This window comes from Triturus cristatus, chromosome 12, assembly GCF_964204655.1.
Source record: "Triturus cristatus chromosome 12, aTriCri1.1, whole genome shotgun sequence".
In the NCBI taxonomy this organism is placed as follows: domain Eukaryota; kingdom Metazoa; phylum Chordata; class Amphibia; order Caudata; family Salamandridae; genus Triturus; species Triturus cristatus.
Genome location: NC_140595.1, coordinates 72160933 through 72184106, shown reverse-complemented (window position 1 = coordinate 72184106; position 23174 = coordinate 72160933). Strand labels below are relative to the sequence as shown.

The 23174-nt window shown below is 44.8% G+C and overlaps 1 protein-coding gene across 1 annotated transcript in view; it reads right to left on the bottom strand.

The window, feature by feature from the left end:
• LOC146772546 (fibrillin-2-like) overlaps positions 1-23174 on the bottom strand; it is a 263733-nt gene that overhangs the window by 127593 nt on the left and 112966 nt on the right. Inside the window, exon 7 of the mRNA XM_085638491.1 lies at positions 6056-6253. Within this exon, the coding sequence (XP_085494617.1) occupies positions 6056-6253 (198 nt within the window). The remainder of the gene's footprint in view (positions 1-6055; positions 6254-23174) is intronic.

The window sequence follows — 23174 nt, the reverse complement described above, 5'->3', positions numbered from 1 at the left end:
GGCAGTCAGAAGAACGTCCCTGTGAGTCTGGTGGTCCGTGGACCGCCAGACTCATAATAAGCCCCTAAAGCATAGTAATTCTCTTTTTATGCAATAGAACAAATTAGGATTTAAATAGGACAGCATTTTCGCAGAATACGAGTTTTGGGTATGATCAGAATTTTTACATGTTATGGCTAAGCCAAAGTCGTGATTTTTTATGGGTGACGTCAAACAGTGGTCACAGCCAATCAAAGGCATTTTGGAAATAACATCCAATGGGGGTAGCTGATAATTCATTAGCACTGTGTGCATGCGATTTGCCCATGAATGCTCGGTGGCAAGGTTTCCAATGATAATTTCTTTAACAATAAATTATTTTAAAGTCGCCAAGACTGCACAGACGCAAATATAATTGGTCAGTTCAGCTTTTTAATACGAAGCATTCTTCTGTCAACAGCTTTGCCGCACAAAAAAGATGGCGTCCCATCCATGAGCGATTATTGACTTAGAGTTTATGCCACGCCTCATAGTGAGGATGACCAGAATTTGGAAAACAAAAACAGTGACACCCCACAAACATAGAAAAGGGACAACAATCATATCACCTAGCTTAGCTGATAGTACCCCCCACCATGGAAAATACACTACAATGAGCCTTAAAAGGGAAATAAATACAACTTTTACAGTCAGTATCATATGTATTAACTACATTGATTTCTGCTTATGGCCTCATATGTATTATGCAGAAGGCCACATGAAAGTTGCCTCCAGCTGTTTCTCAAAATTGGAACATGTTCAAGAGCTCCAAAATCTGCAAGCTGGGCATTTTGGCCAGGGCTCACGTAAGGCCCACCTTAGCTACCAAGTCTCACAGGCGTGTACGTGATGAGCTGCCACAGTCCATGTTTTTTTTCCCTGGAGTTTCTCAGACTTGTAGTCCTACATTTATAGTGAAATAAACAAGACTACAGGCCCCAAAGACCTGGGAAAGTGTGCAGGGCTCCGCCTGGGGATTAAGGCCTGGCAGGGCTGCTGTGGCACTTTGGCACCACCAGCCCAGCACGGCATGGATGTGTTGCTTAGATCTACACGTGTGTAAACAGAAACGCTCTGCATTTCTCCCCTGCACTGCACATATGTCAAGGAGGCGCTCGTGTGATCGCGAGCCTGTCCTGCTCTTTGCCAAGGACAATAAACAGCTATCAGAGGGAAAAGGCCTGAAGACACACAATGTCACGTGGGAGGTCTCGCGCGCTCTGTGCTCTGATAGAAGACAAGCCAGTTCATATGCAAACAAGGATGGTTAGTGCGTTGCAACTTATCACTCCAAGGGGACACAGCCTTCTGGAGTGCCTTCCCACAGGACTTCTCCTGCACAAGCCTCTGCTTTGTTAGCCCCCTTTCTTCAAGGCCCGGAAGTGCTATTACACAGTTGTGTAACAAAGAACCACTGTTCACAAGGCGCTGCAGCTGTCAGTGATACTGTTGCACTGGGCTGGGAGGCAGACGGGCCTGGTAGAGTGTGGGCTCTACTGCCAGGGAGACAGAAGCAGAGACGCCTGCCAGGGAGACAGAAGCAGAGACGCCTGCCAGGGAGACTTGTTAGATTGTTTACAGGCCCTTCTTACAAATAGGAGTGCGCCTACGAATGGGTGACCCTGGCTGAGGTGTGCAAGATAGTGCCTACTTGGAAGATGCTAACTTCTGGGAGCATGGGAGAATTTTTGTGATATTACTGGCTGTTCAGAAGGTTCAAGACTTATTATGATAATACATATTTGTAAATGCGCGAACATATCACCTATTAAGGTCTCAAGGCGCCGGGGGCCATCGGGGAGATTAAGTGAGCTATTTGCCCAGAGTCACATGATGCTGAGCTGAGCTGATGCCCGAGATCGAACCGTGATCCTCGCGCTCCAGAGTCAGCCGCTCTAGCAGCTGCGCCACACCTATCCACTTCCCTCTTTAAAGAAGACGGCATCATGGTGCAGTTACAGATCACAAACCAGCTACCTCTCCCATCACTTGTCGAGTGTATGCTTGCCTTTGATCCCCTTTATAGCTCTCCGCTGCCTTTGGCTAGGTTTGCGCTTTACAAATACCAAATACATACATACATACATTGCATATTCATGGAGGTGTTATACCAGAGCTAACCATAACTGCACTCTAATCCTTCTCTCAGTGAACATTCACTGAAAAACAAAGTATAAAGTGACGTTATGGTCAGCTGTGGATATAAGACCTTAACGTAAATTGTAAAAAAAACATTAATTTAATGATAAAAGTAAAGTTGAAGTGCAGTTATGGTTACAAAACCTAAAACCACTGAAATTCATGTGTTATAGCCTTTGGGGTTTTCAGTGAATTTCTGGGATTTGTGATCAGATACCACATCCAACCGTTCCATGTGCCCGACCTTTCCACCAACCGGTGGACAACGCCTATTGCACACAGCCTTTGGCTGCCCGCAGCAAGGGTTGGTTAAAGGGCCTTTCTGCCCCCAATCCAACATGGGCAGCCAATGGGTTGTCTGTAGGGCCTGGCCATCTGAAGCCAACCCAGCATGGGTGGCAAACCCCACTGTAGAAGGTCAACGGCCTAACATTAGTCCCCGTGGTGCGGGGTCCTCCTCTGGCATCAGCGCCTTGAGACCCTCACGGGTGAGTGGCGCGCTTACAATTCCCTGATTGATTGAGTGATTGATTGTGCATGGGCACGTGAGCTGAGACTGGGTCCAGAGTGGGGGGGCCCCCTCCATGTATTCTGCAGGGGCTCCCCCTTACTTTTTGTAATGCCACTGGTCTAACATAGCAGGCGTTGGCCAATAACACCTGTAGGGAACCAATTTTTTTTTTTTTTAGAGTTTGTGAATCCTAAGACACCAGGTAGGTTGCTGGGTAACAGTCAGGGTCTAAGCCTAGTGAATCTGGCACAGGATTTGATAAGCAGGTGATAAAACACATTTTTCATATTACTTGTTCTGCCAGGTGGACCTCTGCTCATGGGGGTGTCACGGTAGGCTTAACCTAACCCTCTTGCCATTTTTGTTTTGATGTTTTCAAAAATTGTGCTGAGTGCACCTTGTTAGGTAATGGCAGATGCAACAGAAATATTTTTCTGTGATGGTTATCCAATCAGTGCACAGCGGATTTGTGAATTCCCAGGTGGATTCTCGAATCTACAATGGACGACAGGAAAAAAGCTGCCTAGTCCAATGGTTGGCAATTATTTATAAAAATGAATTAAAGTGAATCCTCCGTGGATTTGTGAAGATGTGAAGGATTGATGGATTAATGGCACAGATAGCTCTAAAATGCAACCTCTTCATCTCCAATTTGGAACACTTTTTAAATGATAGTTCCTTTAAAACTACTTAATGGATTTACACAGGAAAGGCGCATCCTTAAGTAAAGTTCTACTTACTTACTAAGTTTAGTGTAATTCCATTTAGTCGTTTCTTCTATATCGATAAGCAAAGAAGAACACATGGGTTGAATTAGGAAATGTCACTTTTGCCTTTATTTTTGCCCCCACATGACATAAAACTCGCTGTGAGGAACCCAAAGTTAATTAACTTTTTTGGGAAAGTTTCATACAGATTCTGTGAGCAGAGGCAATGCTATTTATGAGTAAAATAAATAAATGCCTTTTGAATGGAAAGTTGTACTAAACCATAACTACACAGGTGCTATTGACACCTGTGTAATATAGGTAACTATTTTTTCTTAACTCCAAATTTACTTGCCTTAATGATGTACATTGTCAATTTAAGTTAGACAAGTCACAAATAGTAAGCCTAAATGTACCTATACATACTATAGCATGATGATACAGTGGAAGTCGATAGTGTTGAGTCAATATTGTTGCAGGCTGTTATTTTTCTCCTCGATATTCTGGAACACAACTGAAAGAAGTACCCAGCGTACGAGGGGGTGTGGCATTTGGATTAACTCCAACCTGTTGTTTCGAAGATGGTATATGAAAAGGGACTGATAGTGTTGGTCTTACATTGTTCACTGAGTGGGCAGTGCTCAATTTGAGCTGGTGGTTTCTGGTGCTTGGCACCGGCACTTAATTGTCAACACCGGCACTTGGGACAGTCGGCCACAAGGTGGCGCTGTCTGGCTAATTTAGAGATGACCACAACAAACGTTAATTATTAGATAAGATAAGATAGTATTTGTAGAGCGCACTAAAACCATAGGTGTAAAGGCACTAAGGAGACACAGTAGGAGAGAGGAGCACGGCAGCAGATTAAGAGGAGAATAGCCAGGTTTTCAGGAGTTCCCTGAAAACAGAAAGGGAGCTAGCATTGACGACGGCAGGGGGAAGGGAATTCCAGAACTTGGCAGCGGCCAACGAGAAGGCGCGGCCGCCCCATCTGGATTCATGAAGTCTGGGCACAACAGGTTTGAATTGTGTGGATGATCTCAAGGTCCTCCCTGGGGTATATCAATGGAACGGAGATTTGAGATGGGACGGACCCTTGCAATGCACAGCCTTATATACTGTACATAGGGCCTTGAATGAAATACATTCCTTAATAGGGAGCCAGTGTAACGACCAGATTCCTTCTCCGGCAGATTGATGGTTAGGAATATATAAAATCAATCTTGCTTCTGCGTTCTGAACCATCTGGAGTCTGTTCCGAGATGCAGCGGTGATATTGAGGTAGAGGGCATTGCAGTAATCCAGCCGATAGGTAATCAAAGCGATGATAGAGGGCCGGTGCAGTTCAGGTGGGATGAGTGGAAGGGCTTTTCTGAGGGTTTTTAACTGACTGTGCTATTGTCCTGCGCATCAAGAGACAGACCCTCATCAAAGATTAACCGCAGATTTTTGGCTGTTTTTATCGGGGCATGAAGAGGTCCACATTCTGTAGGCCACCAGGCCTTGGACCAGATGGACTTCTGCGGCCCAAAGATCAGTACTTCGGTCTTGTCTGTATTAATCTTTAAAGAATTGCCCTTCATCCAGCCGATGATGTTTGACAAACAAGCTTTAAACTTTTCTGCAACTAGCTGCAGGTTGTTGGTGACAGAGACAATGCTTTGGGTGTTGTCCACGTAGGAGAGCACCTGAGATCCATAAGGTCTCACCAGTTCGGCCAGAGGAGTCACATAAAGATTAAAAAGGGGAGGGCTGAGTGAGGAGCCCTGAGGTACCCCACATGGGAGAGCAAAAGCTTTAGATTTGAAGCCTCCACAACTAACTGTGTACCTTCTGTCAGTAAGAAAAGACTGGAGGAGCTGCAGAGCTTTTCCCGTGACCCCCACTTCCTGTGAGAGTCGAATCGTTCGCACTGGAGAGACGGTGTCGAATGCTGCTGATAAATCGAGCAGAATCAACACCGCCGAACACCCTTGATCTACCCGCATCCGACTATGGTTGGAGGCTGTAATGAGGGCAGATTCCGTACTGTGACCAGCGCGGAATCTATTCTGGGAGCAATCTAAGATTTACTGTACATCCAAATACTTCATCAGCTCAGTAGCAATGGATTTTTCCAGGATTTTTGCAGGAGCAGGAAGGAGGGATATAGGGTGGAAGTTCTTGAGTTCTAGGGGGTCGGCATTGGGACAATTGTTTCCTTCCAGATACCTGGATAGCAGCCGGACGTGAGTATTCCACTATATACCTTACACAAAAAGTTGGCTGCTAAATCTGACGCCATTTTAAGAATGGTGGGCGTGCATATACATTAAAAAAATACATTAAAAATAACTACTGCCTGCAGCCCAAGCCATTCTTAAAGCTTTGGGGGCCTGAAATAGGCTGAACTGTCACACTTGAAGGAGTGCGATGGCTGGTAGTTTTGCTGTTACTATCATTGGCAACATGGCAGAAGCAAAGTGTATTGCAAGTTTGAGTGGCCTCTTAACGAGAGCCCTGGCACTTTTTTAAAAAAAAATTATTAATTAAGCACTGGTTTTGGGCGACATTACCATATTTAGGAGGGAACAATGAGACATGGAATGAGTGAGATGCAGACAAGAGTGTTGTTCCTCAAAAGTGGAGCTGACACCAGACATAGTACCAAGTCAATTGGAAATCTTGGTCTGCAACTTACCTTGACACGCCCCAGTGCGTATGTTAGGAATGAACCCACGACGGCAGGGGTGGGGCTGAGCTGGACACATTTCACAGGGATGACCCCATGCTCGTCCAATGGTAGCGCAGCATAGAGTCTTGGTGCACACGATGCCACTGAGCTGTCCCTGGCACATCTGGTTGCTGACTTGGCTGAAGCAAGGGCCTGTCCGGTAATCTAGGAAGTAAATAGAAAGATTGGCATGAAAATGACAAACATTAAATAATGGGATTAGATTTTAAAAAATCTAATATTTTCAAATAGTGAAACTAGTGCAGGTTAGCCCATTAGATGTTCGGAGACCAGACACATGGCTGAATTTGTTTCGTCACACCTGGATATTCAGTTGAGTGGCTTGCCAGGGAAATAAATAATGACTTACCTCTAACAACAGTTTAATTCTGGAAGAAAATAATTACTTGTAGCAAAAGTTTGCCATAAAAGGAAATAATATATTACCTGTAACAATAATTTGGATATAAAAGGAAATCATTCCTTACCTGTGACAATAGTTTGGAATAATTTTGCAACCTCAGTCTATTCTAGACTTTAGCAGGAAGGATAAACAGAATTAAACAAGAGACCCACTTTTTATTTGTGGCCGCCTACTTTTTTCTTTACTTTATGTTACCACTTTAGTTGCTACTTTGAAATTGATTGTTTGTAACATATATTTATGTATTTAGACTCACTATTTGCCTATTAGAAACAGTACTCTATTAAGATTTTTTTTAAAGGTTATCTTGTCTTTTTCCTTGATTTTGCACAGCAATACAGTCATAATTCTCGTTGACTTATTTAATATGTAGTTGCTAATGAAAATGAAATAATCATAGCAGGTGAGTTATTCCACCAGAGACCACAAATAACAAGCATTTGCAATGCAACAGGTCTTGCATTAACGAGAGTTTAAGCTAATGGCATTGTAAATGACAAAGCCTTTTATTTATCTGTTTTGATGATTAACACATAAATTAAAAGGCATTGTCATTTACAATTCCAATAGCTCAAACTCTTGTAAATGTGAGACCTATTTCATTTCAAAGAAGCGGCCGCCATTGTCCCGGGCTGCTTGGAAAGTGAAAGCACGCACTGCGCGCTGATTGTCGCAGGAAAGCATGTCGTGCCTGAAATAGGAGAAACTCATTAAAGAAAATAGTGCTTACAGACTAAATAAGACATTTCGTGTGACAACAGAAGTAGAAGGGTCAGTCCTCATGGGAGGTTACAAATTCAGACAAGGCAGTACTAAGGAGAGACTAACAAGCCTATTAACAAATCAGAAGCCAGCATTTACAAAGGACAATGACACAAACCAATGAAAAATATGGGCGGAGAGTGGGCAGAGCTTCAAGTTCATACTCAAATACAGCATGCCTCGCAGAGAAGCACCTGTACTGCCCAGGCTCGATCTAAAAAGTGGGTCTCTTGTTTAATTCTGTTTATCCTTCCTGCTAGAGCTATTCTCCTTTTTCACATGATTTGTAGTGTATCCCAAGCTCTAGAGGGTTATAAGGGCTCCCCCCTCCTTCTTTGTACATATTCTAGACATTGTGACAGAAAATAAATTCTCAAAATGGCACACAAACAGTTTTGGGCATCAGGTCAACGTAATCAACAGCCCAGTTGACTCTGCTAGTGATGTGCGTCCATAAAAATGTAATTCAGGGCTCTATCTAATCTCCAGAGAAATGAAAACAAGTTTTGTGAGAAGCTATTAGGTTTTTCACATAATTCCCATTCTTTTTCCTGCCAAGCGGAGCTTGGTCTCGGCTGTCCGAAGAACACAATTAAACTGTCTCCTTTGTTGCTACGGGTGTCACCCTGGATTAAACCCTCAACTAGCCTTACTAGAGACATAATGAAGGACTATATAAAAATGTATTTTTATGAAGACATTCCATAGATCAAATAAATCAGAGCTTTGTCAGACACTGGGAAAGCCAGAACTTTTCTTTACATCTTGGATACACACCAGGATCGATAAATCATGGATTCCGAAAGCTTTTTTACACTATAAACAATTAAGTAAGGAATATGCACAGAAATGTGAACCTTCTGTCAGATCTCACTACATATTAATAACTTCAAGCATATGGAGTCTTACATAGGGTATGTATCTATTGTAAACGAAAGGACTCTCTGACCAGATTACGCTTTGACCATTATAAATTAAGTTTAGCAAGGGACTGTTTTAACCCACACTGTCTGTTATTCAGTCCACATCTTAGATTTTGTTACAAATGCCAATGCTTTTTATATTGCTCTGCAAATGTCATTGACGCGCCCAGAAGTAAATAACTTGCCCCACTTCTTAAACTACCCTTAGCTGTTTATGTTTGTAAGCTGCTACCATCAGTTACCCATGCATAGCACTATATTTTATTGTGTGTAGTTAAGGTTTATTGGCAGTTTTTTATTGTATTGCCATGGTTTTTTAATAACTATGCAAATGAAATGGAATTGAATTGTACAGTTTCAATAGATGCAGACGAGCTATATTATTTCTTATCACTATAGGATAGTACATTATTATCTTACTATTCAATGTGTCTCTCTTAAAATTAGAGAAAACGTGAATGAGATACATCTCAGGTATGTACCTTATTTGGTGAATGTTATATTGTGTTTTTTTTCTTTTCTTTTAAACTCATATTGATTGAGATGAACTTTGCTGAAATGATGATTTAGGCTATCTCTGTGTTTGTTGTCCAGTCCTTATGCCATGTTTTTTAGGATTGTTTTAACTATATAATGTATTGGTTAACTGATAGAAACATGTGAATATACTAGTTGAATAATACTTTTGTGTGAATCTAGAATAGATTCACATTGAAAAAATCTGCCGATGCACTGTAGGTAAGAGTATCTATGTTTTATTTTCTCTATTAACCGGCCTCCTTTGTAACCATCATCGTGAACATAAGCCTAGGGCAAGAACCTTTTTTTAGGAATTTTAGTAATTTTTCAACTAAACTTTGCTAAGTTTTCAAAAAATGCCCGATCGTGAATCCCAACATCCCAACATCGATGGAATTAGAATGCAAGTGAAAATGAACCAGTGTTGGTCATTTGATGATTCTAGAGCTTATTGGGGAGTCTTCAAGCCCTGATAATGTCCCTCCGGTTACCCCATGAGGCTCAAAGGGGGTCATATCTATCTTTGGTTGTTTCACGTGAAACTGTCTTTAGTTGATGTTGTCCAACGTTGAGCATAAGCACATGAATGAACGTTCACAAGCAGCCGGGTGGGCATCGTTCAACACTCTCCTCTGCAGTGAAAAGCACTTGATGTGCCTTCACGTGTGTCAAGATCTGCATTCACAAGAACACAGATGTGCGTTCACAAGAACAGAGATGTGCATTCACAAAACGCAGACGTGCATTCACAGGAACGCAGATGTGCATTCACAGGAACGCAGACGTGCATTCACAGGAACGCAGACGTGCATTCACAGGAACGCAGACGTGCATTCACAGGAACGCAGATGTGCATTCACAGGAACGCAGATGTGCATTCACAGGAACGCAGACGTGCATTCACAGGAACACAGATGTGCATTCACAGGAACGCAGATGTGCATTCACAGGAATGCAGACGTGCAGTCATAGGAACGCAGATGTGCGTTCACAAGAGCACAGATGTGCATTCACAAGAACACAGATGTGTGTTCACAAGAACTCAGAAGAGCAAGAACGCAGATGTGCATTCACAGGAATGCAGACGTGCATTCACAGGAAGGCAGACGTGCATTCACAGGAACCCAGATGTGCTTTCACAAGAACTCAGACGAGCATTTACAAGAACGCAGATGTGCATTCACTGGAATGCAGACGTGCATTCACAGGAAGGCAGACGTGCATTCACAGGAAGGCAGACGTGCATTCACAGGAAGGCAGACGTGCATTCATAGGAACGCAGATGTGCATTCACAAGAACGCAAATGTGCATTCACAGGAACGCAAATGTGCATTCACAACAACGCAGACGTGCATTCACAGGAATGCAGACGTGCAGTCATAGGAACGCAGACGTGCATTCATAGGAACACAGATGTGCATTCACAGGAACGCAAATGTGCATTCACAGTAACGCAGACGTGCATTCACAGGAACGCAGACTTGCATTCACTGGAACGCAGATGTGCATTCACAGGAACGCAGATGTGCATTCACAGGTGTCAAGATTTGCATTCACGAGAACGCAGATGTGCGTTCACAAGAACTCAGATATGCATTCATAGAAACGCAGATATGCATTCACAGAAACGCATATGTGCATTCACAGCAACGCAGACGTGCATTCACAGGAACGGAGATGTGCATTCACAGGAACGCAGATGTGCATTCACAGGTGTCAAGATCTGAATTCACAAGAACGCAGATGTGCATTCACAAGAACGGATACGTGCATTCACAAGTACTAAGACGTGCATTCACAGGTGTTCTCAGCTCTGCGTTCACAAGGCTCAAATTGAATTCTAAAGGCTTCACAAATACTCTGTATGCTGCTCACAAGGAAACAGTGTGCATTCTAAGTATTCAGCTGTGCTTTCACAAAAACTTCAGAATTAATACCCACCCAGAAGTTCACTCACAAGTCCTCAGGTTTGCATTCGAAACTGCAAAGCTCTCCATGAAAAGGTGTGTTATAATCGCCTGTCTCTCCCAGCCCTTTCTTGTTCTGCTGAGCCAAGCTTCTGCGGTCATGCGCCTAGATTTACTAGGGATTGCACAAGCACTTGTGCGCTGATTCACAATTAACACTACATTTGAAGGCCTTTTTAATGATCAGTAAATCGGCGCAAAAACATAGTAAATTACTCATTTGAGATCTTGGTGTGTCACTGTGCAGCTGGGCTGGCATGTAGTGTTAATGAGCTGCATAGGGCGAATGCTGCTCCTGGCGGGCCGTCCTACTATTGCCTTCATCAGGAACAGGGCCACTGGAATTATGCGGCAGGGGAGCAACAAAGCATGCATCAGGGTTGACTAAATTATGCGGCAAGAAAAGGCAAAAACATGTACGTTTCAACCAGCGCCACTGGAATTCTTTAATTCTGTAAATGCAGCATTTTCCATATAATTAATTAATTATTGATTTACCACATTGACAAATGTTAAAGTTAGCAGATGGGGGGGGAAGGGCATCTGCTAATTTGAAAATGTCAACAACAAAAATAATTCTAGCTCGCACAGATGAAACGTTTCTTAAATAAACGAGAATACTTAGACGCTCTGCGGAGGTCAGTCGGTTATGTTTTGGTTGCTGGTCGCTATATTACTGGTCAAACTGGTACTAATGCTGTGAAACCTTTGCTTAGAAAATATTAATGAGCATTAAAATAATAAAATAGATAAATGATACTACTATGGAATATGCCACATTATTCCTCATGTTTGCCTTTTCTTGCTGTGTGATCAGCCTGCCGCATAATTTGGTCGTCCTTTGCCACATAACTCCAGTGGCCCTACTTGTAGATTCACTTCTACAATAAACCTACGACCTGTGAATCTACACGATATGGCTGGCTGACTCCTCATGGGAATATCTCCTATTTGAACAATATGCTTTCACAAACGCATGCCTCTGTGTTCACAAGTGCGCACGCGTGCATTCACAAGCGCCGAGAAGTGCATTCACAAGCGCTCAGAAGCGGACTTCGGTGCTCAGTGCTTCAGCCTTCATTTGCCAAGGGATCACGGGGAAGGATCCCGGCTGAGGTTTTCAAAGACGTTTCTTGCAAGCAGACTGTTTTCACAAGAGTTCACAGCAGGGCGAGAGATGCCGTGTCTGGGTGGAGATTAATGCTATTAGCGTAACCAAGGAGTGACCTCTCAGAGCGGGGCCTGGGGAGGCGGTTAATGAATGCACCTTTCTGCGGACTACACGGTATGGGAAAGAAAACAATGGCGTCTGTAAAGCTGCCATTGAGATGGGTGCACCAGACCTCTTCAATCCGTGCATCATGATATGCACCAGTTAAGTACTCGGGGTAGGAAGGGGGACTTAGCAGCCCCGCCCCCTCCAGGGACATTTAAACCGGGCCTTTAAACTCTAGTGAACAGAAACTGACTGGGATGCGGTGTTCCCGGCCTGGACGTGCGGACCCAGTGGCTGCTGGAGGCCGAAGGGGGGGCCTTACTTGTACGTGAAAAAAAATGTGAACATCTGCTCGCAGCTTCACAGGCCCTCTGCGAGGAATGTGAGCACATCTGGAAAGCAGAACCTCAGAGTTGAAAGGACACAGTAGAAGGGGGTTGGGGGGAGGGGTCAAGGAGGCGAGCATTCCAGTAATTCACTTATTCGCCCACTCTGCGTGGTGCGTTACCTACGAAGGCAACGCACGTCCATTCGCCCAAATACATTAGGTAATTAATGCTGACGTGCGAGCGATAACACAAACTAGCCGGATCTATAAATCAGCCCGTTTCATGAGATGAACTTTCTCGATAGACATAGGTAGGTACCTCGTTTCCCGAGTCAGGAACTGCTCCAGTCCAGATGTACTCACTGAATTCTGGGACTTGTAGTCCTGGATTTACGTTGAAATAAACATGACTATATATCCTCGGATTCAAAGAAAAAGCTGGACTGGAGCAGCCAGCCACGCACGGAGCTGGTAAACTTTGCCGAGCTGGGTGGAGCCAGTGAAACAGCGCCTTCATAGGCATTCTAGGTACTAACTGTGCGGCCCTAGGCAAGGAAAGGGTTAAACTTGATATAGTGATCAAACATTATCATCGACACAAACCTTACATACACAACGGGAGCTTCGACACAAGACACACAACCCCCGAGCTTAGCAGCCGCGGCCCGTGCAGGTAAGGGAGGTGAGACGGTGGGGCCGAGTGGGTGGGGGGATTTCGACCACGAGGGAAAATTCAATTATTTATGTATTTTTCCCTTGTCATCGTCAGTCGAAATCCCCCCCTACCAGGCCCCACTGCCTTTACCTGCAGGGGCCGCGGCTGCGTATTTTACCGTTCGCCCTCGAGGTGCGTCTTGGGCTACTGACATGTAACAGATGTTTATTCATATTAGAGTGGGTGACCGATAAAAAAAACCTTTTACCACCACAGTAATCTGTGAGATGACATGTAATAAGATACCGCTCAACAGCACGCCACACAGTGTGATAATGATCCTCTGACTAATGTCTTCTGGACTTGACAAATGCTTTTACAATAAACCAATCAGGCCCACTGTCTTTGTCATCATTTTCTCATAATATACATATCTCACCAATAGCATTAGACATGACGTTGCACAGTGAACCAATCAGGCGTGTAGCCTTCATCATTGGCTCGTCATTATCTCCAACCCAGGCCCAGTGCATTGAAATGGGGAGAGGAGTTGGCCTAACGGCTAGGGCGCTGGACCTCGGACCTGGGTTCGAGTCTCGGTAATGACGCTAAACAGCCTGTGATTCTGGGCAAATCACTTAATCTACCTGTGCCTAACAAAAACAAGCATTGGCATAGCCAATAGGTTTTGCCTTTGGGACCTTATAAGTGTTTAGCCATGCAACAGTTGCATAACTAAATATGCAAGACCTATTGGCTATGCAAAGCGGCCGTGCGGCCGCAAAAGTAATCGCGGTAAAGCGCGCCCGCGCACATGCACTGTGGCTCTAGGCTGGCCTGGTAGCACTTTTTGGAGCCCTCTCAATAAGTCTCGCCAGACCAGCGCATGCGCTGGGTCAGGCGAGACCTAATGAATGTGTGTCTTCATGTAACGTAACTGGTGCTATGTAAAGCGCTCTGATACCGGATTGGATTCGGGTCAAGTTCGCGCTAAATAAAACTCTGCAAAAAAAAAAAAATTTGAAGCTGCTCTACTAGGCAATTGTCAAGCATATAGTCAAGAATGAGAATGTATAAAAATAGCAGGGCGGTAGCCAACACCAAAACCCTTGCCTACAATGGTAGTTTGTGAGGTTCAATGTAAAAGTACAACGCTCTGCATGCGTTAATATAGAGTAATAGCAATACACCCATAAATGCCTATTGACTTTAACATATACCTTCCACAATAAATACATCAGATCTTTATAGTAACTTTTGTCAACAAACAGATCACGTTCAAAGCCATTGAGCCAGGCTTTGAACGTGATCTGTTTGTTGTCAAAAGTTACTATAAAGATATATATATAATACATTCATGCTGTATTGAGCATGGAACAAGCTTCCTCTCCATCTCAGAAACGCCTCGGATCTCCTCTCCTTCAGAAAGGGGTTGAAGACATGGCTCTTCTCCCAGTAGCACACATCCTTTTATTCCTAGCAACCAGTGGTTAGCGCCAGGACATCCCAGGGTAACCGTGCGCTCTACAAGTGCGATCAACATAACATAAAGCTTGCTGTAAGCGTTCTTTTTCAGTGGAAGCACACAATTCCGACCCAATCAAATTCACATCTCAAATCAACCACCATATAAGCTCAGTCCAACTCCCTCCCTCAGAAGAAATTCAGAAAACTCTTTTTCTGTTGATCACATGAAGTTCGGTAATAGCTGCACTTCCAAGTTAGACCTAAAAATCGCTTAAGACAATGTTCTTCAAGGTGAGCGCATCTTAAGATTGTCCCCCACCGACCACGCTATCTAATCCAACCTTATCCACCTCCCTTCCCCAGCTTCCACCAACGCACGGCCTACAGACCTCACCAAATATCGCTTGATGCTCCACCAGCCCAGCGTTGAATCCCAACCACCATCATTTGACTTTCTTCACCATCTTTCAAGCATTGAGATTCCATCTCCTGGGCGAAGTTTTTTTACCTCGGTGAAACCTCGCATAATATGCAAATTCTGCCTTGTAAGAATTACAGGTTCTGCTCGTTATGCGTCATTTTCAAGTTCAAAATGCAGAAGAGGAAGAATCTGCAATAATCATAAGATACCTCTCCGAGGGGTAATGATAATTGCTAGCAGCGTACATTCCATACTCTGCAGGGCCACTTGTAATTGGGCGTAAGCCAGGAAAATTAATTTCAGGACTGGGAAGACTGATTTCAAAGCTGCCGGGGAAGTGGGTGATATTTGGGGACTTTTTCTAATATATTCATCCCAGAACGCCTCCATCCAGGTTAGTCTTTTCCAAGAGTTCTGAAATGTACGTGTAGGAGGTGGTAAGGCGTACAGAAGGTTACACGTTGGAGAGACTCTAAAGAAGAATGGGTAAATGAGGCGAGAAGATGTGGCCTAACGGCTAGAGCGGTCAGCCTCGAAGCTGGGGAATCGGTTCGAGTTTCGGCAGGGACGCTCCACATCCTATGATTCTGGGCAAATCACTTAATCTTCCTGTGCCAAACAAAAATGAATGTGTCCGTCTGTAATGGAACTATTGGTCATGTAAAGCGCTCCGATACCTTCGGGTCTAGTTCGCGCTATATAATACTCCGAACAAAAAAAAATATGGCTTCAGGGCCGGACTGGGGAACCAAAAGGAGCCATAGCAAAAAAGTTCAACCTAGGCTCGCTCCAGTCGCCACTCGTGGGATCTCCCACTTTCAATCCATCCATTCTGTCTCACTCCTTCTTTTTCTCTCGCTCTTCACTTTGTCTGATAACTTTCTTTGTACGTTCCTTGTCCCTGCCTCTCTTTCTTTCTTTCTGTAAGCCTTCCCATGCCTGCTGCAATTAACATCAGGGATTGGGGAAAGAGACAGCGGCAGAAGCAGAGACCCTCCAAGGCAGGACCGGACTGGCCGTAGTGGGCACCGGGCATTTTCCAGGTGTGCCGGTAGGGAGGGGGTTGGTTTTTGAGTGGTGGGCGCCGTTTTTAGGTCTCGCCTGACCCAGCGCATGCGCTGGTCTGGCGAGACTTATTGAGAGGGCTCCAAAAAGTGCTACCAGGCCAGCCTAAAGCTACAGAGCATGTGCGCGTGCCGCTTTGATGTTTGATCGCGATTGCGATCACTTTAACTTTCGTGGCTGCTTAGCATAGGCAATAGGTCTCGCTTTTGGGACCTTATAAGTATTTAGTTATGCAACTGTTACATGGCTAAACACTTATAAGGTCCCAAAGGCGAGACCTATTGGCTATGCCAATGCTAGTTGTTGATGGGGGGCTGGTTTTGCAGCGGTTCTGCAACATTGCCCCCTGTAACAAAAGCAGCAGCAGTGCTTCTCACCAGCACCCCCGGTGCACCCTTCCCCCCCGGCCCGGTCCAACTGAATTGCCAGGGCTTGTTTGTGTTCCCTGATCCAAGGACCCCCGCCCACCAGGAAACCGCTAAGTAGAACAAAAGATCTGCCTGGCCCAGAATGGCTTTCAATTTTAACACGCGTGTGGAGCTCTAGACGCTAGGGGGTGGATGCACAAAGGTGTTTCGAGGTTACAAAGCCTGTGATACGCAGAATAATATATTATTCCTATAAACAACACCCTTTTACAAGCTGGATAAGTCTTTCCGAACCTTAATTCTGTCCGAATTGCAAACAAGAGGTTTGTGACGTCAGTTGTGATCGTAAATCACGTATCAGATATTGAACATCAAAGGAGGGGCTGCTGATTCACAAAGGGAAAGTTGTGGCCACAGGACACCACAGCGGCCCAATGAGAGCAGGCAGTAGTGTAAGAGACAACCGCCTGCTGTCTGAGATTCACTCACAAATGCAAAACTTCTTTTTGCCATTTATGTTTTTTAGAAGCAGCAATGGGCACTTTATTGGCTGTGGGCTGGATTTAAAAAAAAAAAGGTTCCCATTTGAAAAAGGTTTGGAAAAAGTGAATGAATGTGAATGCAAGCACTCCATCCCTGCTCGAGGAACCATCCCACTGAGATCCTCCCATACACCGCGCCCGTCCAGAATGCTGTTTTAGATGTGTTTGTATAATTAGGTCAATTGAAGCAAAACAAGACTACAACACCCAGAATGCATTAGGTTATCACACAAAAGTTCAAGGTTGGAAAATGTGTCCTTAATGACCGTGGGGGACGTGAACTCCCTTATCACTGTATTATCAAGGAATCACAGGTGGTCACAAACTGCGCCTGCCTCATTAATATTCACCGGGCAGGTCTTCTTACACTCCCTCTGACGTACAATTTCAAAGCAAACTATTAGTACATCGGTCGCATCATAAACTGGATTACGATTCCAAAACCGGTCGGTTTGCAAACTGCACATCCCTGGTTTGTGAATGGGAATAGTACCCCAGGCTGCCAGTCATGCCACAAGTTTAATGTGAAGTCCCGACTAGACGGCTTCCTGGCCACCTAACGCGTGAAACCAAATGGTTACAAACTTTTGATCAATTCTTAATTTTGGTGGATCATATCTTATTCAAGAGAGAAATTTGTAAAAAAAAAATTGTTTCCCTTAAAAATATAAGACCTGGTCGAGTCTTGTTTTTGTGCCCATTTCAGGATCTAAGGTCTCAAACTTCTCTTTAACCCCTTCGGTGCTCATGACGGAATGGTTCCGTCATGACCCACGGTTGAGCTGTGCTCATGACGGAACCATTCCGTCATGACCACACCCGCGCAAGATTCCGTCAGCACAGCGGCGGAATCTGCGCAGCATCGAAGGGGTTAAGGCAAGAAAATATCAAAAATAATTTTTCGGACAGTCTCGGTAAGTGACAGTCTGAACCAATCTGGACTGCCACCCGGGCGCTACCATCAGCAGAAAAATGTCTCTACACTGATTCAAGACAACAGCAGTCAACGTGTTCAAGATCAAACATCTAAAAAGGTGCCACCTAACCAATAGCTTGAATCATTCATATAGTTAATGATACTGTCGTGTAGTTGTGGTAGGCCTTCATTGATACAGCTATGGAAAAAGTGAAACTTCGAGTTTGGTCAAAGAAGATAACAGATTGGCAGACACAAAGATAATATCTGGTAAAGGTTTGAGGAAGAGCTCTCTAAGTTCTAGGGGTGGGTGTAACCTGCGTAATTATGTGCATAGGAATCACCTAAGGATTCCGTGAGATTACGCTTAAATTACGTGAGAAGAGTAATTCTACGTTTAGCGCTATTTCTTAGCACAAAAATGCCACCTCCCATCCAAATGGACACGAGAATGCATTTTGCACTAAGGAATAGCACTAAATGCAGCAGAATACGCAGAGCGAGTGTGAGCAGCCGCTCGTGCTAGCTAAACGTGCTCTTGTTGTAGGACTTTTCCCTACTTACTATCGGCATTTAGCGCTATTATCTTATTTTAAAGTGCACTCTCACGCCTGAAATGGACACGAGGATACATTTTGCACTAAGAAACAGCGCTACACGCAGAAGAACAAGAATAGCAAGCGCAAGCGGCCACTTGTGCTCACTAAATGTACTCTTGCACTGTTTTTTCCCCAAAATTACTCTAAATTACGCAGGCAGGAGTAATCGCAAAATTATCACTATTCCTTGTCAAAGAGCAACGCAGAATTACCAAAATTACTCCAATTACTACGAGGTAATCAAAATTCTGCCCAAGCCTACTAAATTCGGCCTCACTATAAGACAGGTATTGTTGAATTCATGGGGGCCCTTTCTTAAGAAATGGTTACGTTTTGTTGAAACTTCGACCCAACTCTGACGTCAATGGACTGGGCCTGTTGCCCAGCAACTTCAGCAGTTTTTGGGGATGGCGGGTAAGCGAGACGGGATTTTTGCCAACTCCATTAAACGTTGGTTTTAAAATAATATTTTAACAAATGTGTTGCTAGTTACGTGCATACCTTTCCCCTGTCATCATAATGACTGTTTACAGTACGTGCTAATTACAAAATATGCCATTTCGACTAATAGAGGCCCCCAACGGATCCTTTTGTCTCCTTTTCGGCACAGGCATCCGACAGGTCTCCGAGGTGGGCCTGTGTTTTTTAAGAGACGGATTTCAATTAAGCTGGCTTCTCGCCCGGTCCCATCTGGCGGTGCTTTAATGGGACACAGTCTGACTTTTTTAATGAGGCCCCAATCAGACGTTATTAATGTTATGGGCACACTTACGAGGAGCCTGGAGCTCTGGTATGAGGCCGTGGAAAACCGTGTGCCTTCGAGATGAGCCGCGCTAGTAAAAAAACCAAGATGGCGGCCTCGGGCACTTGACTGGAATTTGTTATGGGCCATTGATAATGCACCTTCCTCGGCTCCTGCTCCCCTCCTGGAGTGCATTTTGTCCACGGGGTCATTTACTGGAGTTGTGTTTTACACTCTACTAAGAAACGTACAGCAGACTAATTATCCAGCATCCTTCTGGAAGACCCTGGGCCAGCACAGGCTCCAAGACTCCCCACCCAATTGACACTGCTCTCATGCTATGAGAGTATCTATCTATCTATCTATCTATCTATCTATCTATCTATCTATCTATCTATCTATCTATCTATCTATCTATCTATCTATCTATCTATCTATCTATCTATCTATCCATCTATATATATATATATATATATATATATATATGGCTGGTGGGTGTGGCCTCCTGAAGCTCCGTGTCGACCCCGCACTCCAGGCTGCAGAAATAAGCTTTCCAGCACTCCAATCTGGAACAAAAGGCAGGTTCCGGCGTCGGAATATGTTCGGAAGCGCTTGGACATAACATCGCTGCCCTAACGTGAATAACTGGCCCCGAATCGAGAGTTCACGGTTCCGAGCACCGGTGACCAAGATGGCGCCTACCCCGAGCTGACTTGTTACAGACTACCCTGGTCCCGGCGCTGCGCCGTAGATGGGACCCTGAAGCTGGGGCGGACCTCCTATAATCATCTAGCAAGTACTGCGTTTCTAAATCTGGAGACTGCACCAACCCTTATGATCTTGGGCGGCGGTTCTCGCCGGCGTGTGCATTGTCACTGGGCCAGCGGCGTGATTGCGGAGCAGACGGAGCGACCAGATGTAATCGATCAAACTGGCGCCCGCCGTTCCTGGTCTCGCCTAGGGCCGCTTCATGCCCAACATCCAGCAACAGGACCGGCATTTAGTTTACAGTAAGCCCTGGGGCACTGCATCATTAGACCGGCGGCTGGGCTCAGCACTGCTTTGTGAGACGTGGGGCGGGGCTAACTGGCGGGAGCCCGACATCAGCTGTTGATACGCTGCCGGCTGTGTTCTCCGAGAACCACAGAAGACGCTTCTGAGGCGGTGAGTGTGGAACGAAATAACAGCCGCACAGATCCCTTTGTGGGCTTTGGGAACCTTCTGGCACCTAATTTAATTCCCAATAAGAGCTCAACAATCTACTTTCAAATCTGAACTCGCTGAGCCTGATCCTAAAATGGCACCCGCTTAGGTACTCTCACCGTTGAGGGAAGATGTCCAATCAGCAGAGTGGCCCAGATCTTCTCCCAGGATAAATGACATAATCTGAGTTTAACAAAGCCATAGAACTTGAGGCATGCTCAGCTGCTGAATCACGGTGGCCAATCAGACTCAACTTGCCTGAATATAAGATGGCAGCCAAGCTACAAACCCTCACCGATCCTACCATCCTCGCCAGCTCCACTCGCCTGTCTCTGGACTCAAAACCTTTGGTCACTTCCTGATCTTCACTCATCCGACGGAGCCCGAACCACATGGCCGATTCCCGGTAGAGCTGCACCGACAGCTATATGGGAGATTGGCTCTGGCACACCGCTATGGCCGTCACCTACCCAGCCGGACTTCGGACATATGTTCTCGTCGCTTTTTCCGCGGTTGTTTTCTTCCTATTGACGCTTTTGAACCTTTGGCCCTGGACAAGTGTCTCAGCTTTGACGCCTATTTGTAGGGAATGAAACGTTCCACCGGCTATGGAGACCTAGCTTTTTGACCATTGCCCGGTGGAGCTACCTTGTTAGTTATAGAGGAGATGGGCTGCGGACTTCCCCCTCAGCCATCACCTACCCAGCCGGACATTGGGCAGACTTTCCTTCGTCTCTCCACCGTATCCCCTCCCTGTTACCCTTTTACTTTACCCCCCTCACCCGTCTACGCACCACCAATCAACAGATGTAACTTGTAACTTATGTATTTTTTTGTAACAATGTTTTTTGTAACCGATGTAACTTTTCTCACGTAAAGCGCTCTGATACCTCTGGGTCTAGCTAGCCATTCAGACTGCCTGCTCCAGCATGCGAACAGACTCCAACACGCTCCGGCTAGCTTTGAAGAGTTTTATGAGTGACCACAAACAACCAAGTAACGCGTTTCAACCGCAATAGCGGTCTTTGTCAAACCGAAGGTTGCTGTCATTTTTTGTGCTTTTCATACCATTAATAAAGTTTAAAAAACATTAAAGTGACAGTGCTCCCTTTCCCAATTAAAGTGACATGTGCAATCTCAATTCTGAGATAAAGTGACCTGTGCCTTGTACAAAGAGCATTGTTGTTAAAGTGCTATACTCACATTAAGTGCATGGTGTGAGAAAGTGGCTCGGTATATACTGTTCCCAAATAGGTACAGTGTGTACAGAGTCCACAGTCCCCAGAGGCTTGGCAGAGGCTAAAGTTAGATATAACCTTACTCTCTAAAGTGGTAGCTTGGTCGAGCAGTAAGGCAGTATCAGAGGACAGTGTAAAGCATTTGTTGCACACACTCAGTCAGCAAATGGTCTCACACACTCAATAACTAAACTCTAGGCCAATGGTTTATATATTAAAAATATATGCTTGTTTTATTTTAGAACCTACACTTGGGTTTAAAATATACTTTCTCAGAATGAGATGTTTCATATAAATACTTTTGCAATACACAATTAACTTTTGTAAACACTTACAAGTGGTTGCAATAGGCAACTCTATTTTAAACACAATAATGCATTGAGTTCAATGGAAGTTTCATGTTATTTTCCACAGATTACTTTTAGGATTACTTTTGGAATTCCAGGACTGGATCCTAGATTCAGTCCTGGGTCAGTACTTGGAATCAAGTGATAAAAGTCGACTTAATTACTGTGATGATTTTTAGACAATATTTTACTATTTTAAAAGTTGACACTTAGAAAATATTTCATAGAAAACAGTCAATGATTCCCTATGGCAGAAAATTCAAGTTACAGGTATAGTATGTTCTCGTTACTTTTGTAATCCAGTACTGGGTACCTAGACTCAGTACTGGGACCTTTATCCAAAACAGGTAAGTAATTACGTTTTCAGATATTACACGATTTAAAAAGAATATTTAAAGATTGCAGAAATTGACAGAAGAAATTTCACAGAAAAACAGTCAATGATTTCCTATGGGAGAAAATTGGGTTACTGGTAGGTACAGTTGTAAGTATTTTTCAGAGTCAGTGCTGGGCACCAAGATCCAGCACTGGGAGCTCACCTAAGAGCAGGTGAGTAATTTCGTTTTCGTTACTCGGCTGATTTTTGGTGAATATTTTAAGATTTGAAAAGTCCACACTTAGAAGAAATTTCAGGAAAAAGACAGTCAATGTTACCCTATGAAGAAAATAGAGTTATCGGTTTAGAGGTAAGTACTCGACTGGCAGAGTTGAGGTTCTGGGCATATACTCAGGGTCCCCCGGGGTCAGGTAGGTACAGTTGGTTCACCCTCAGCGACTCTAGGGCGGCCGGGTGCAGAGAGAGTTAGGTCCAATGCTATCCTATGAGGGATAGGGGGGCCTTGGTTGGTGGCTGCTGACTAGCAAGCCACGCGGCTGTGGGAGCTGGGCTCCTGGTCACTTACTCAGGGTAAGTTGGGAAGTAGGTAGGTGTAGAGGTTGCACTGCCAGGGCCACTTGGGCGGCTGGGTGCAGGGTGCTTTTGAGCCTTCAGGCGCTCAATTGGTTTCAATGGGAAATCTCCGGTTTAGAAAAAGACTGCAAGCTCAGGGACGAGGATTTTTCAGGTGCCACCACCACTTCGAGAGGTAAGTTGGGTAGTTGGGGGATAGGTAGGTACCCCGGGATTGGGCACAGGGGTGCCTTTTGGTGTCGGGAAATCTTACCCTCTGTTGATCACGGTAGGGGGGCACCTTGTTCTGAGGCTGCAGGCTTCTTCAGGAGTGTTGAGGGAGGTCCTTGGGTGCCGGACTCGGGGTCACAGTCGCGGTGGGGTCGTCCTCGTGGTCTGTGTTCACTCTGGCACTGGCCAGGCTTGGCTGGTGCAGAGTGTGCTGGGTTCGCAGTTCCGGGCTGCTGCCAGGGATTAGAAGTAGGTTTTGAGTA